Genomic DNA, 14178 nt, shown 5'->3' with positions numbered 1-14178 from the left:
CTAGATGGATAGACAGCAGGAACTTAAAGAGATGGCAAAGACAAGTGTTTCTAAATAAAAGAATGGATGAAAATAGATGGGCAGATGAATGCATGGCAAGTACAGGGCTACCTAAATAAATGGTACATGATGGCTGGCTGGGTGGCTAGATAAATGAATGGATAGAAAAATGGATTGATGCATAATTGGATGAATAGATAGTTTTGGACTGCCTGACTGAATGGTACATGACAAACAGATGGCAAAGACGGGCTTGACTGAATAAAAGGATGGATGGACGGAGGAATGGATAGACAGATGGATGGACAGATGGATGGATGGACGGAAGAATGGATGGACGGAAGAATGGATGGACAACAAGCCTGGTGCATTGTGGTACTACCTGATAGAATGATGCATGATGGATGAATGAAAGACAAATATTGATTGCTTGAATAGTGCATGATAAGCTATGAACAAACTTGTATGAATGACTAATTGAGAGCGAAATGCATGACCTGATACAAGAGATAAATGGTTAAATGTTATGAACCAATTTATGAACAATTCGTTGTCATCTCATTCTCTACCACAGTACAGTTCTCTGATTAATGGTGTACTTAGGAGTCAGTTAAAAAAAAAGTGAAAAGTGGATCGTACATTTTGCTTGTACATGTTCTCCTTCTCTTCAAACTGAGCTCTTTCTGTGACCAGCAACTCCCTGAAGCTGTCGCTCTGCTCCTTTAGGAGACTGTACTTCTCCTCTCCATCTCCGACCTTTTTCGTCAGGTTTTTCACCAGCATCTGCAGCTCCTGCACTGATGATTCCTGAAATAATAAAGCGCATTGATGATTATCACTCAATCACATAATTACTTCTGTTACAACATACTCGCATTCATTAGCTGCCCCTTAATATTAAATAGTAAACTATTTAAACACCAAGTGTTAAGCTGTGTGAGGTATCAGTGTACACAAGAACAAACTAAGACGTACTTCAGCAATACAGTCTGGTTTTTTGTTAATACGTTGAACAAAAAGGTAAAAAGTGTTTCTTGCCTTGTTTTCCGGTGTTATTTCCTCCACTGTTTTAACTGCTTTCTCTCCACCAATAGCCATTTGTAAGTGAATGATGTAGTCCTCTTTCTCAGCCAGGCATTTATCCTTTTCCACCAACATGGCATCCATTTCAGCACCGCGCCCCCTCTGGGCTTCCAGCTCCTGTGTCTAATACGTAAAATTACAATTGAGATACAAAAATATGTCTATTTTTTCCACCAACTATATTAAATGGGCAAAGCTTCTGTACCTTCAGTTGCAGCTCCTGGTTTCTTTGTGCAAGCTGCTGCTCAAGGTCTTCCACTTTCCTTTTAAGCAACAAGATTTTCCCTCTGCTGGCTCCGGTGTGCTCAGAGTCCCCCGAATCTCCACTTCCAATCTATACACATTAGTTATCAGAAGCCATTAATGATTTATCCAACACCACTGCAATCTTACCGACTGTAAAATGTAAAATAAATAAAAAGCTTGAACAAAACAAAGCGAAAAAAGGATTAGACTATCCGTAATGCCTCAATTGTTTTTTTTTGTTTGTTTTTTTTTTTTTTTAAGTATTTTTAAGTAAAAACTACGCTGTGAGAGAGGCAGCACTTCTAACACGTATTTAAGCTGTGAAAATAACAAAAAATATCTCAGAATTCTTTCAGCAAAGTCAAAGTGTCTTTCACAGAGTGACTTCCCTTCTCCAGTCTATTGAGACTGCACTTTACGTCTAATCATAACGGTTCTGACACGATAACTGCCGGAAAAAAAAAAAGTGTTAAAAACTATGAGTGCTGGATGAACCTCAACCTGACCCTCATTGGGCAGAAAGTTAAACTATCATGCAGACAATAAAGTGAGTTTAAGCTCTCAGCTTTGATCCATATTGCAAAAAAATAAAAAATCTATCAATCAAAACAGAAATCCAAAACAAAGCATTACATCCCAATAAAAGGGACAAAATAATTTAGTCACGTGTCATAGTAATTCCCTCTGTTAAAAGTGGAAAATAGAAGCGATAATAAGCACCGTTACCCGTTTGAGTTGTGGTGTTGCGGTTTTGCCCACTGGCTCCCCCTGCTGTTTTCTCAGCTCCTCCAGCTGTGAGTTTAGAGACGTGACCTTTGCTTTGTTCTGGAGCCGCATCTTCGAAAGCTTCGCCTCGTACGTCTCTTTTTCAGCCTTGTGCAGTGTAGTAAGAGGGGAAAATAATGAATCATTTTAATGGTTTATAAATGTAACACTAATTACCTTACATCAGCTTCGTGTTCTTATACACTTTTCAGGTTTGTGCTGGAGCTGCATTACTAAATAAAGTGCTGTTGAATGTGTGTATTTCACCCTGGTTAATTTCTTACAACACTGACAGATTAACTGGACAGCCCAGAAGTCTGCAAATAACCATAATACTCTATTGTTGCTGTGTTTCCCTTGTACTTTGCTCTTCATTCCAGATAGATAAGCGACTGTGAGAAACGTTATCGAATAAAGCAGGAACGGTTGTGTGCGTTCATGGGCTTCTATCCTGTAGAGCAAATATAATGATGGGCAACAAAATGACGCCATCAAATTGACAGCAACCCGACACAGGTGTTATACACTACTGCACCAAATAATATACCCACAGTGCACTGCAAAACAGCAGCTGGATTGATGCTTCAATCTAAAAGGCAACAACTGAAAAAAAAAATGTGACAAATATCAATACTTTATTTGTTATTGATTATAATTGATTGATATTTTATTATAAATAGAATGTTACCCAAAATATTTACAGACAACTAGTCTGTTATATTAAATTCGTAGTTTATTTTAAAATGATGGCGTGATGGAAAAAAAAAATATTTTCTATTTCATCATGCATGTTCCATTTTACCCGACTGCAAAAACTTTTTTATTAAGCTGTAACTTAAAGCCCCAAGTTTTCAGGGGTCGAGGGCTTTTGACTTTTTGACATGTTTAAAGCTGTTATGACTCAAACTGACTTGATGAAAACGGGTGGTGGTGGTGGTGGTGGTGGTGGTGGTGAGGAGATAATATGACATTTGGAAATGTGGTTACAACTCTGGGTGGTAATCAACATCACATGGCTCTAGTGCTAATTATTTTCAGCTTGTACTGAAGAAGAAATAATAATATAAGTATCCATATGGTAGTGATCAATAGCTGATCACCTTGAGTTTTTCATCTTTTGTGTTTAAAGCTGCATCTTTTTCTCGGATCATCTCTTTCAACTGAGACACAAGCTGCTCCATCTGAGCCAAGCGCTCCGTCTCCTCGGAGAGAGAGGGGTTAACACCTCCCTCATTGCTGGCCTGAGAGAGAGACAGAGAGACAAAAACAAGGATGTTAAACATAATTGTGTATTGCATTCAATGCAAGTCTGTTTTAAAACTAAAAAAAGTAAAAAATGTAATAAAAAATGTAATCATTTAAATTCAGAGAGTAAAAAATAGACAGACAATGATCTACTTATTATAGCCATGGCAATGGATATCAATCTTGGTACTACTTTGCAAAATTATGTGTAGTAATATAAAGGATTAAATATGGCAATATATGTCAGACACATCCACTTTTTTTTTTTTTTTTTTACATGAATGACTTCCTCTAACCTCTATTTCATTAAGTATAAAGGGCCTCATTTATCAAGCTGGATACAAACAGAATTATTAATAACTCGTATAAGTGACATGGAAATATTGTAATATCCTGATCACACAGGCCATGGCACTAAATCTGGGATATTGAATGATATGAAACAATCATCGGAAGCGATACGGAGGTTCTGATTACAATTAATGACTATCATATATCCATTTAGAACAAAATACTGTCAATTAAACAAAGTACAAAGAAAATATATATAAGCAAAAAATAAACACGACAGTATATGGCTTTAATTATTCAGGAATAAGCACAATACAACACAACAAAATAAATACTTCATATTTACAACACTTTTTAAACAAAAAGCACTGCATTACAAGCTTTCTATGAAATTCAGCATATTTTCTGATTTTGTTACTCACTCCGGGTGAAGCGCCGGCGTCGTCGGAGCCGAACCACTTCAGCATGGTTTAGATCTCAAAACTGTAATGCAAAGGACACACAAGAACTCTGTTAGCATTTAGTTTTCTTTAAACTCGTCTATCGCTTCATTCTGTAACTTTTTGTAATAAGATATTTAACCTTTTATCAGAGGTGAGAATTGTATTGTCTCATCAGTACAGTACAATATAACTCCTGTAAACCATCCCTAACCTGAGTACTAAACTAGCAATTTAAGGTTAATTCAACATTCATAAAGTCTATAAGCTTCACACATGCTATATCAAGGCAAAGTCCTGCCAACCTTGGCCTTTCTGTATGTCTTGTAAAATGTAACTACTGTGCTTTGACGTTTGCATGGAGTATTTGTTTGTAAATTCATGCCTTTCTGTTTTTTTTTTTAACCATTTCTAACATTGTAACCCCTGACCTACGAACCCCCGACGAGATATGAACAAGGCCACCCAAAAAACGCAAGAAAAATCAAGATCAATCAAGAAAACCTTCAAAAATCCAAATTCAGATTTGACAACCCAGCCGCAAACAGAGAAAGAAGAATATCCATAAACACATTCCAAAATCTAGTGGAACAGCTTCCCAGAAGAGTGGAGGGAATTGGGACTAAATGTGGAATGCAATGCTCAAAAAGCACATACCATACTTATGACCAGGTGACCCAATACTTTTGGCAATATACAGGGAGTGCAGAATTATTAGGCAAGTTGTATTTTTGAGGATTAATTTTATTTGAGGATTTAATTTGAACAACAACCATGTTCTCAATGAACACAAAAAACTCATTAATATCAAAGCTGAATATTTTTGGAAGTAGTTTTTAGTTTTAGCTATTTTAGGGGGATATCTGTGTGTGCAGGTGACTATTACTGTGCATAATTATTAGGCAACTTAACAAAAAACTAATTTATACCCATTTCAATTATTTATTTTTACCAGTGAAACCAATATAACATCTCAACATTCACAAATATACATTTCTGACATTCAAAACCAAACAAAAACAAATCAGTGACCAATATAGCCACCTTTCTTTGCAAGGACACTCAAAAGCCTGCCATCCATGGATTCTGTCAGTGTTTTGATCTGTTCACCATCAACATTGCAGCAGCAACCACAGCCTCCCAGACACTGTTCAGAGAGGTGTACTGTTTTCCTCCTTGTAAATCGCACATTTGATGATGGACCACAGGTTCTCAATGGGGTTCAGATCAGGTGAACAAGGAGGCCATATCATTAGATTTTCTTCTTTTATACCCTTTCTTGCCAGCCACGCTGTGGAGTACTTGGACGGTGTGATGGAGCATTGTCCTGCATGAAAATCATGTTTTTCTTGAAGGATGCAGACTTCTTCCTGTACCACTGCTTGAAGAAGGTGTCTTCCAGAAACTGGCAGTAGGACTGGGAGTTCAGCTTGACTCCATCCTCAACCCGAAAAGGCCCCACAAGCTCATCTTTGATGATACCAGCCCAAACCAGTACTCCACCTCCACCTTGCTGGCGCCTGAGTCGGACTGGAGCTCTCTGCCCTTTACCAATCCAGCCACGGGCCCATCCATCTGGCCCATCAAGACTCACTCTCATTTCATCAGTCCATAAAACCTTAGAAAAATCAGTCTTGAGATATTTCTTGGCCCAGTCTTGACGTTTCAGCTTGTGTGTCTTGTTCAGTGGTGGTCGACTTTCTGCCTTTCTTACCTTGGCCATGTCTCTGAGTATTGCACACCTTGTGCTTTTGGGCACCCAGTGATGTTGCAGCTCTGAAATATGGCCAAACTGGTGGCAAGTGGCATCTTGGCAGCTGCACGCTTGACTTTTCTCAGTTCACGGGCAGTTATTTTGCGCCTTGGTTTTCCACACGCTTCTTGCGACCCTGTTGACTATTTTGAATGAAACGCTTGATTGTTCGATGATCACGCTCAGAAGCTTGGCTATTTTAAGACTGCTGCATCCTCTGCAATATATCTCACTATTTTTGACTTTTCTGAGCCTGTCAAGTCCTTCTTTTGACCCATTTTGCCAAAGGAAAGGAAGTTGCCTAATAATTATGCACACCTGATATAGGGTGTTGATGTCATTAGACCACACCCCTTCTCATTACAGAGATGCACATCACCTAATATGCTTAATTGGTAGTAGGCTTTCCAGCCTATACAGCTTGGAGTAAGACAACATGCATAACGAGGATGATGTGGTCAAAATACTCATTTGCCTAATAATTCTGCACTCCCTGTATATATAAATAAATATATAAATATCTTCTGCTCATGGATCCTCAACCATCTCCAAAATCTTACATGATAAAATATTCTATTAAAGTAATCCAATAGTAAAATATTCCAGTATTCTATTTTAGTGTTTCACTGGACCGATCCATTATCCAACAACTCCAGCTTCTTTAAGACATGACCCAGAGTGGCTTCTGTAGCAGATCCTCTGCTGCAACTTATCCACGCATACACAATTAATAAATGATGTAGCTGAAAGCAGCTAATCAGGCAAGAGAGAGCAAAAGAGATCTGAAAACAAGGTTTAAGGAACGTGTACAGAAATAAGGTGAACTGGAAGTGAAAATAAAATAAACAATTGAAGTGTCTTTCATTCATTATCGAAATCGCAACAAGTTTAACTACAAACCAGGTGGGTAATGTTTTGTTACAACACACCATGATGTTGGCTTGACCAAGCCAGTCGCAAAGCTTGAAACCATTTCATATGCTTGAAAGATCATTTGAAATCGAAAAAGCAGACATACTAGTTTTGAGATGAATGACAAATAGACTGGAAGTGTACAAGTAGAAAGACTGATGAGAAATATGAAGGGGGGAGAGATATTAAGAGAGCGTAAAGCACCGGTAGAAACAGACTGCGTTACAGGTAAAATGTAGAAAAAAAAAAAGGAGAAGACTTCAGGCCATTAACATACAGGTGTGTGTGTGTGTGAGTTTTGGCATATTTACTCTTGAACGTTCCAATCTAAGAATGTTCAAGTGTAAGTGTATTGGAGTTAAGAGGATATTTGTTTGTCCACTATTGAAAAACTAAGTACAATCGAATAACAGAAACCCAGTCATGATCAGTCCGAACTGTCTGAAGGAATGTGTTTATTTGTAGGAGCAGCTTGTAAATTAAAATTTCATTGGAAGTCAGTAACATTATACAGTATAACAGAAATAAATAGTATTTCAGAAAACATTTGAAAACAAGCTTTTAAAAATCTCACACCTGAGTATTAGGGACCTCTTCAACTGTAAAATAATCTTCACAAACATCCTCAGCACAGATTTGATTAATGAACAAAATAGGACTATTCAAACCCGAAAGGGAAGAAAAAAACCCAGCAATATTATAGTAATGTTTTAATAAAAAGGTCAAAACACTAAGCAATAAAATGACAATTAATTAGTTTGACTTGTATCCAGATCTTAAGGAGCTCACTTTGTGCACAGGGGCATTGCCATACTGGAACAAGTTTGGGTCGGCAAGTTCAAGTGAATGCAAAATTTTATTATAGCGCATTTGAAGACGTCCTACGAGCCAGTGTTTGTCCTGGTTCGGAGGTGTTATTAGTCCTCATGACATTGGTTACTGGCACATGCGAGCACATCATTCACGCAGATAACTATGGACTTGTATATATTCATGAAGTGAAGTCTTTTTGTTTTCTATGGAAAGCCTGGTAAGACCACTCATTGGACTGGGTGATAACCAGTCACCTCGTTGTACAATACCAACAATTAAGAGAAAAAGCTTTCATTTTCAACAGCCACCCAGTAAAAACAAGAGGTGAAGCGAATAGCAGAGTTGGAAAATCTTTGTGTGACCATGCAGAACTTTGTGGTTCCAACCAGCAGATAGTTTGTTTTCTGTTTTCATTCCATGTGTCATGTTACCAGTCCATACTCTGTGTGTGGGTGCTTGTGCATTCACCACTAATGGCAAAGAGCATACATATACACTTTTCCTTCTCCTTGTAGAACATATGCTATTCATATACACCCTCCCTCCAGTGTGTTTCATTTTTGCTGCAAGAAAACCGACTAGTTAAAGGTAAATCATGCCACCCACTATTTAAATTTACTCTGGCAACTAGTAGGAATGGCTACTGCCGACCTCATAGTACAGCAATGAACGGGAAAGGAAATCGCCTCATGTGTGCGAGAGGCATTCATCATTCCAGCTCGTTTACCTCATCTACGTATATACTCTGCTCAAACAGGTTCAAATCTTTTATGCTAACATCACAGTCACCTCTTAGGTCTGTAACAAGCTGAGCCGGGTCATTGTCGGATCTTCTACTAAAAACCGGCAAATGTCTCTCTGCGAAGGTGGTTAGACCCAACTGGATTACAGCATGGCAGTCACATGAAAAAACTACTTAAGGCCAAAAGTAAAAAAGAGTTTCACAGAAACATTATATACAACTGATAATAGCCTAAACAACGCCTGCAACAACTTAGCGATAATAACCGATAATGAAATTCATTGTTAACGAATGCGGTTATCGAATAGTCGGGCTGCTCAAGTTCTGGGTTAGCGTGACAAGATAACACAGCCGATTAAAAATGGTGGAGGGTACAGGGTCAACCGGCAGCAGGAAAAAGGATGCGTCTCATGACTCCGCTTTACGTGGGATGGGAGTTTTAGAGTGATGCACATGCACGCAAAACAAAAAACTGGTGTCAGGGACGAAGGTGAAACATCAGCACGGTAAGACAAAACTGTATAATCCTCATCATGTGAAAATGGTATAGTTTAATGAAGTGCTATTGTGTAAACTGTGTGTTTGTAACTTCGGGACAGTCGCATCTGTTCGGATCTGTTCTGTGGTGACTCACGAGCATCAGGTTGCACAATCAGCTCACTCACAACACAGTGATGGATTCAATTAAACCGGTGCGAACAAACACTAAATCTTAAAGCAAATAGCAGCAGTAAACAATTACATTTTTAGTCACTGTTGTGGTTTTCAGCAAATTATTATGCATTTGTACACCAGTGCATTTTTTTTTTCAAGCCTGTTAGCTTGCTGTGTTTCTCCGTTTCATTCTCTTTCTATACCATTTGTCTACTACAACAGTGAACCCGTTTTCTAAAGTTTTACTGCGGCTTTACTATGTTCAAATGCTTATTTCAATGTTTGTATATTTAATTTGGGTATATTATATAATTATGATATGAAATTAAATTAATTATATATTCTAGCTGCTTATAGCTTTACAAATTAACAAAATATCTGTGCTTTTTTTTTTTTTAAACAAAATTTTATTATATATGTTATTTAGGTCCCCTGGTGGTCTAGTGGTTAGGATGCGGTGCTCTCACCACTGCGGCCCGGGTTCGAGCCCCGGTCAGGAAACCAACCCCAGCCACTCTTAGTGCTGGTCCCCAGCCTGGATAAATAGGGAGGGTTGCGTTAGGAAGGGCATCCAGCGTAAAACATGTGCCAAATCAAACGTGCGGATGATCTGCTGTGGCGACCCCTAATGGGAGAAGCCGAAAGAAATGGTTTTAATTGTATATGTTATTTAACAATACTATTATATGTTATAGGGGTATATCAGTAGGAGAATGCTGAGTATAGAGCCACCAGGAAGGAGGAAAAGAGGAAGACCAAGGAGGCGGTTTATGGATGTGGTGAGGGAAGACATGCAGGTAGTTGGGTTGAAGGAGGCAGATGTAGAGGACAGGGGGGGTATGGAGACGGATGATCCGCTGTGGCGACCCCTAATGGGAGAAGCCGAAAGAAGAAGAACATGATTATATTTTATATAGACTTTTTAAAGCATGGTTGTCAACTTGCCATTTGTAAAATACAATACAAATGCTAATTTACACAAATTGCTTCACCTTGCATACTCAAATGCTATTTTTCTTCTTGTTTTTTTTTTTTTTAAAGAAACAACCCAGCGAGAGTGAATTTGTTCAAAGGAGAAATCCCTGCATGCATCCCTCAACAAGCAGCTACTATAAGCTTTATAATACACTTTAAAATGTCTAAATTAAAGATTAACTCAACAACCTAACTCAGGACATAGAAATGCTTCCGAAATAAACTATACCACACAAGCAGGCACAACTAATCCCACATGATTTACTAAAATAAACACAGCTGACCAAATGCACCAATACACACCCCCAGCAACCCCCACACACATTCTGCTATATTCCAGTTAAACCAGTTATGAAAGGAAATTATGGAAATGCTACAAGCGCTGAGAAAGGAGTCTAAATTATGACATTATGAATACTACATATGTGGTGAAGGGCATGCCAAAGAACTTAACTGGTTTCTACGATCGGTAACATTCAAGATGATCCAATTTAGAAACCGGGATAAATCGGAGGCCACAGATTTAAGTAGTTCCCTGGTTCGCTGTTTAAATAGAAACATAAAATCCATGTAATGAATAAGCGTAACAGACTTCAAAACTTTACCTAGTATATACCAGTTTACTTTAGCTTGTATATAGTATATACCAGTTTACTTTAGCTTGTATATACCAGTTATGCTGGTATATACAAGCAATTGTCCTCGGCAGTCGACATACAAACGTTTGTCAAATCTGGAACGTTTTTGATTTGCTATAAATAGCATATACAAGATGTCTGAGCAGAAAAAGATCCATCACCCATAACAGTTATCTAAGAAATCACAGGTTATATTTACGCATTTAACAGACACCTTTACGCAGAGCACTCGCTCACTCAACATTTGTGTTACTGAACTGTTACAACCTGAACTCATTGCATACTCAATACTAATTTAACTTCGTACACATCCATGTCCTCAGCACCACCCATATTATATCATATTAATCATATTATACTGTTAACATGCTGTTTTGCACCTCCTTAATGCAGTTATTGCCGTTTTTGCACCGTTTAAAAGGTACACTTTTGTTTATGGGTCTCTCTTTTGCACATTGTACTGCTATGTTGTTTTATGTAGCACCATGGTTCTGGAGTAACGTTGTCTCATTTCACTGTGTACGGCGTCAGCTTTATATAAACTATCAGCATGGATTTTTGCCTGATAGCGCCAGTAATCAACTATCCGTACCGATTAATCGGTCAACCTCTACTTACATCTCATTAATACAACCAAGCAGGGCCTCGCTCAGGGGCCCAGTGGTGGCAGCATGGCAGGGATTTACACCCACACCTTTCTGATCCAAAGTCTAATGCCCCCCTTATGCAACTACAATAAACACAATTTGTAATGTTGAAGGATTTTGTGTTTTGTTTACAAATTCAAGAGTCTAAAACAGGCAAATTGCATGATATTTATTTTCTGAGAAATGAAACCAGCACCATGAGCTCAAGCTGAGGAGGAGACACGGGGAAAACAAGGGCAGCATTCATATGAAGAAAAGCTGAACCGGATAAAAATGAAACAATAGGTACCCGTGGGTTTAAAAGAAAACAGGTTCGATAGTTAGTTCTCGTCATTCCATTTAAGCTTATTTTATTAAAACTATTTTAATTAAAATGGCATTATAATGTTGTGCAAACGGGAATAAGATTTAGGTCGTGACACTTTAAACATAACATAGTACCTGCCTTGCTAACCACTGATTATACTACTAATATATATAATGCAAACAAAATATATATATATATATATATATATATATATATATATATATATATATATAATAGCTAAATATAATAAAATATACGAAGCCTAAATAATCTATCTACCCAATATTTTATTTTCCTAAACAGTTTTTAAATAGAGAAGCAAGTGACTAATCTTGAAATCCCAAACAGGTTCGCACCCAGTTTGCGACAAATTCTTCCTACTTGGCTGTGATTGGCTCATTCTTACAGCACGCGCGATGATATGATTGGATATCAGTTGACCCGACTTGATAGAGAGCCAATCCCATCAACGGGGGTGGAATATTCTCGAATACGGATAGGTAAAAAAAAAAAAAAGAAACTAATGTATTCAGCTATCTAAATAGCTATCATAATAGCGAACTGGAGATCGTGGAACATGGGACACTACTGACAAGAAAAGATTTGGCGCTTACCTGCTTTTTAGGATCATAGAGGGCGAAATATGTTTCCGCAGCTGAATCGTTACCCGCTTGTGTTTCCGCAAATACGGTCAAAATTCCGAGACATCATCACGGGCACTCATCGCCGCCATCTTCGTCATGTGGACAAACACGTGTGCTGCGCATGCGTAGAACTGCCCCTGCTAAACATGCGCTCCGTGGCCGGGACACACGTTGGGGGGCGCTGCTGTAACATAACATATATACTCATTAGCATAAACATAAATAGATTGTTATATATAAAGCTGAACATGCCTAGATTTCTTTGCAGGAAAGTCATTAATTACTGCACCAAACAACAAATTCAAGAGACACTTTTGGTGAATTAAAAGCAGGCTGAAATAAACTGTAACGGAACAAAACCAAACACAGAAGATTAAATTTGTTTACAAGAAAATAAAGTACAATTAAATAATAAATTAAAAACAAGCAAAAACGTTCTACAGTGTCAATGTTGCTCACTAGGGTTCATGTCTGGAAACATAATTGGCCACTCCATCACCTTCACTTTCAACTACCTCAGTAAGGGAGTTGTCATCTTTGCAGTGTGGTTGGGGTCATTATAATGTTGGAAAAGTTCAGTTTCTGAAGACAGGGCATCATGTTCTGCTTCACAATGTCACAGTACATGATGGAATCCATGTTTACCTAAATAAACCGCAGCTCCTCAGTACAAGCAGAACTCATGCAGCCCCAGACCAGGATGCTACCACCACCATGTTTAACTGTAGGCAAGACACAATTTTCTTGGTATTCCTCACCAGGGCGTTGCCACACATGTTGAACACTATCTTGGCCAAACAAGTTTATCTTATCTTATCTTATCAGCCCACAAGGTTCCCTGGTGGTCTAGTGGTTAGGATGCGGTGTTCTCACCACTGTGGCCCAGGTTCGATCCCTGGTCAGGAAATCAACTCCAGCCACTTTCAGTGCCAGTCCCAAGCCCAGATAAATGGGGAGGGTTGTGTTAGGAAGGGCATCCAGTGTAAAAACATGTGCCAAATCAAATGTGTGGGGGATATGCTGTGGTAACCCCTAACGGGAGAAGCTGAAAGAAAGTTTATCTTATCAGACCACAGGACATGGCTCCAGTAATTCATACTTTTGGACAGGTTGTCTTCAGCAAACTGTTTGCGGGCTTTCTTGTGAGCCAGCTTCAGAAGAGGCTTCCTTCTGGGACGAAGGCCATGACTTGTTCATAACGACTTGTTCATAACGACTTGTTCATGCAATCTGCAATTCTTCAAATGAACCTTGTGTTTATGACAGAACCAATTAATCACCAAAGTAAAATTTAATGGAGTTTCGGGATCAAGAGTGCTATACTTTATTGTGGATAGGATCAGCAGGACATTTAACTGGTGCCTGGGTAAAAAAATGAAAGACCATGCAATGTCATTTTCTGACTGTTTTACGGTTTAGGTGGCAGTAAGGTGAAGCCACACTAACAAGAAATAAAGTGACAAACACTCTGATCGAATAGCAATACACAACATGTCACACAACACTTACCAGCTTTAAATTTCTTATTACACAGCAATTTGATGCTGTATTGATGTTGGGTTACCTCTAGATGGCGAAATGTAGTAATTTTTAGGAGTAGCATAGCTAATAAAAGACGTTTGTATGAAATCTGTCTGGAAAAACGCATCTCAAATGTTTATTTAATGGCTTGATTCTTCACTACTACCTTCTACTACTACCACTACTACCTCCACGTGATATATAAATGTATGCATCAATGCAAATAGTACGATAAATACCATATAAATATATCATATACAGTCGGTACAGTACACAGTGAAAAGAAACATGTCAGTAAGTGATGTAGAATCTTTGATTTTGGTTGCAATTTGATGTAGTAAAACATGTTTTCCAAAAAATACAGTTATAGCTTCTTATTTTAAAAATTGCAAATATTCTGTGTTTTCCTTCCCTTCCTCGGTTATTAGTTCCTTTCTGTGAGGAAACTCAAATCAAATTAAATCAAATTTTATTTGTCACATACACATACATACAGAGTACG

The 14178-nt window shown here is 38.2% G+C and overlaps 1 protein-coding gene across 3 annotated transcripts in view; it reads right to left on the bottom strand.

Moving 5' to 3' along the window:
- The window catches only part of LOC124395544 (golgin subfamily B member 1-like), a 51477-nt gene extending 39199 nt beyond the window's left edge, over positions 1-12278 (bottom strand). For all 3 annotated transcript variants that reach the window (XM_046864117.1, XM_046864116.1, XM_046864118.1), the window contains exons 1-7: positions 12126-12278; positions 4053-4113; positions 3195-3335; positions 2056-2202; positions 1289-1417; positions 1039-1206; positions 640-807 (exon numbers count right to left, since the gene is read on the bottom strand). In XM_046864117.1, coding sequence (XP_046720073.1) covers positions 640-807; positions 1039-1206; positions 1289-1417; positions 2056-2202; positions 3195-3335; positions 4053-4097 — 798 coding nt within the window. In that variant the 5' untranslated portion in view covers positions 4098-4113; positions 12126-12278. The remainder of the gene's footprint in view (positions 1-639; positions 808-1038; positions 1207-1288; positions 1418-2055; positions 2203-3194; positions 3336-4052; positions 4114-12125) is intronic.
- Positions 12279-14178: the final 1900 nt, after the last annotated feature.

The sequence above is a fragment of the Silurus meridionalis genome, chromosome 13 (genome assembly GCF_014805685.1).
Source record: "Silurus meridionalis isolate SWU-2019-XX chromosome 13, ASM1480568v1, whole genome shotgun sequence".
In the NCBI taxonomy this organism is placed as follows: Eukaryota; Metazoa; Chordata; class Actinopteri; order Siluriformes; family Siluridae; genus Silurus; species Silurus meridionalis.
This window is presented reverse-complemented; position numbering and strand designations above follow the sequence as displayed.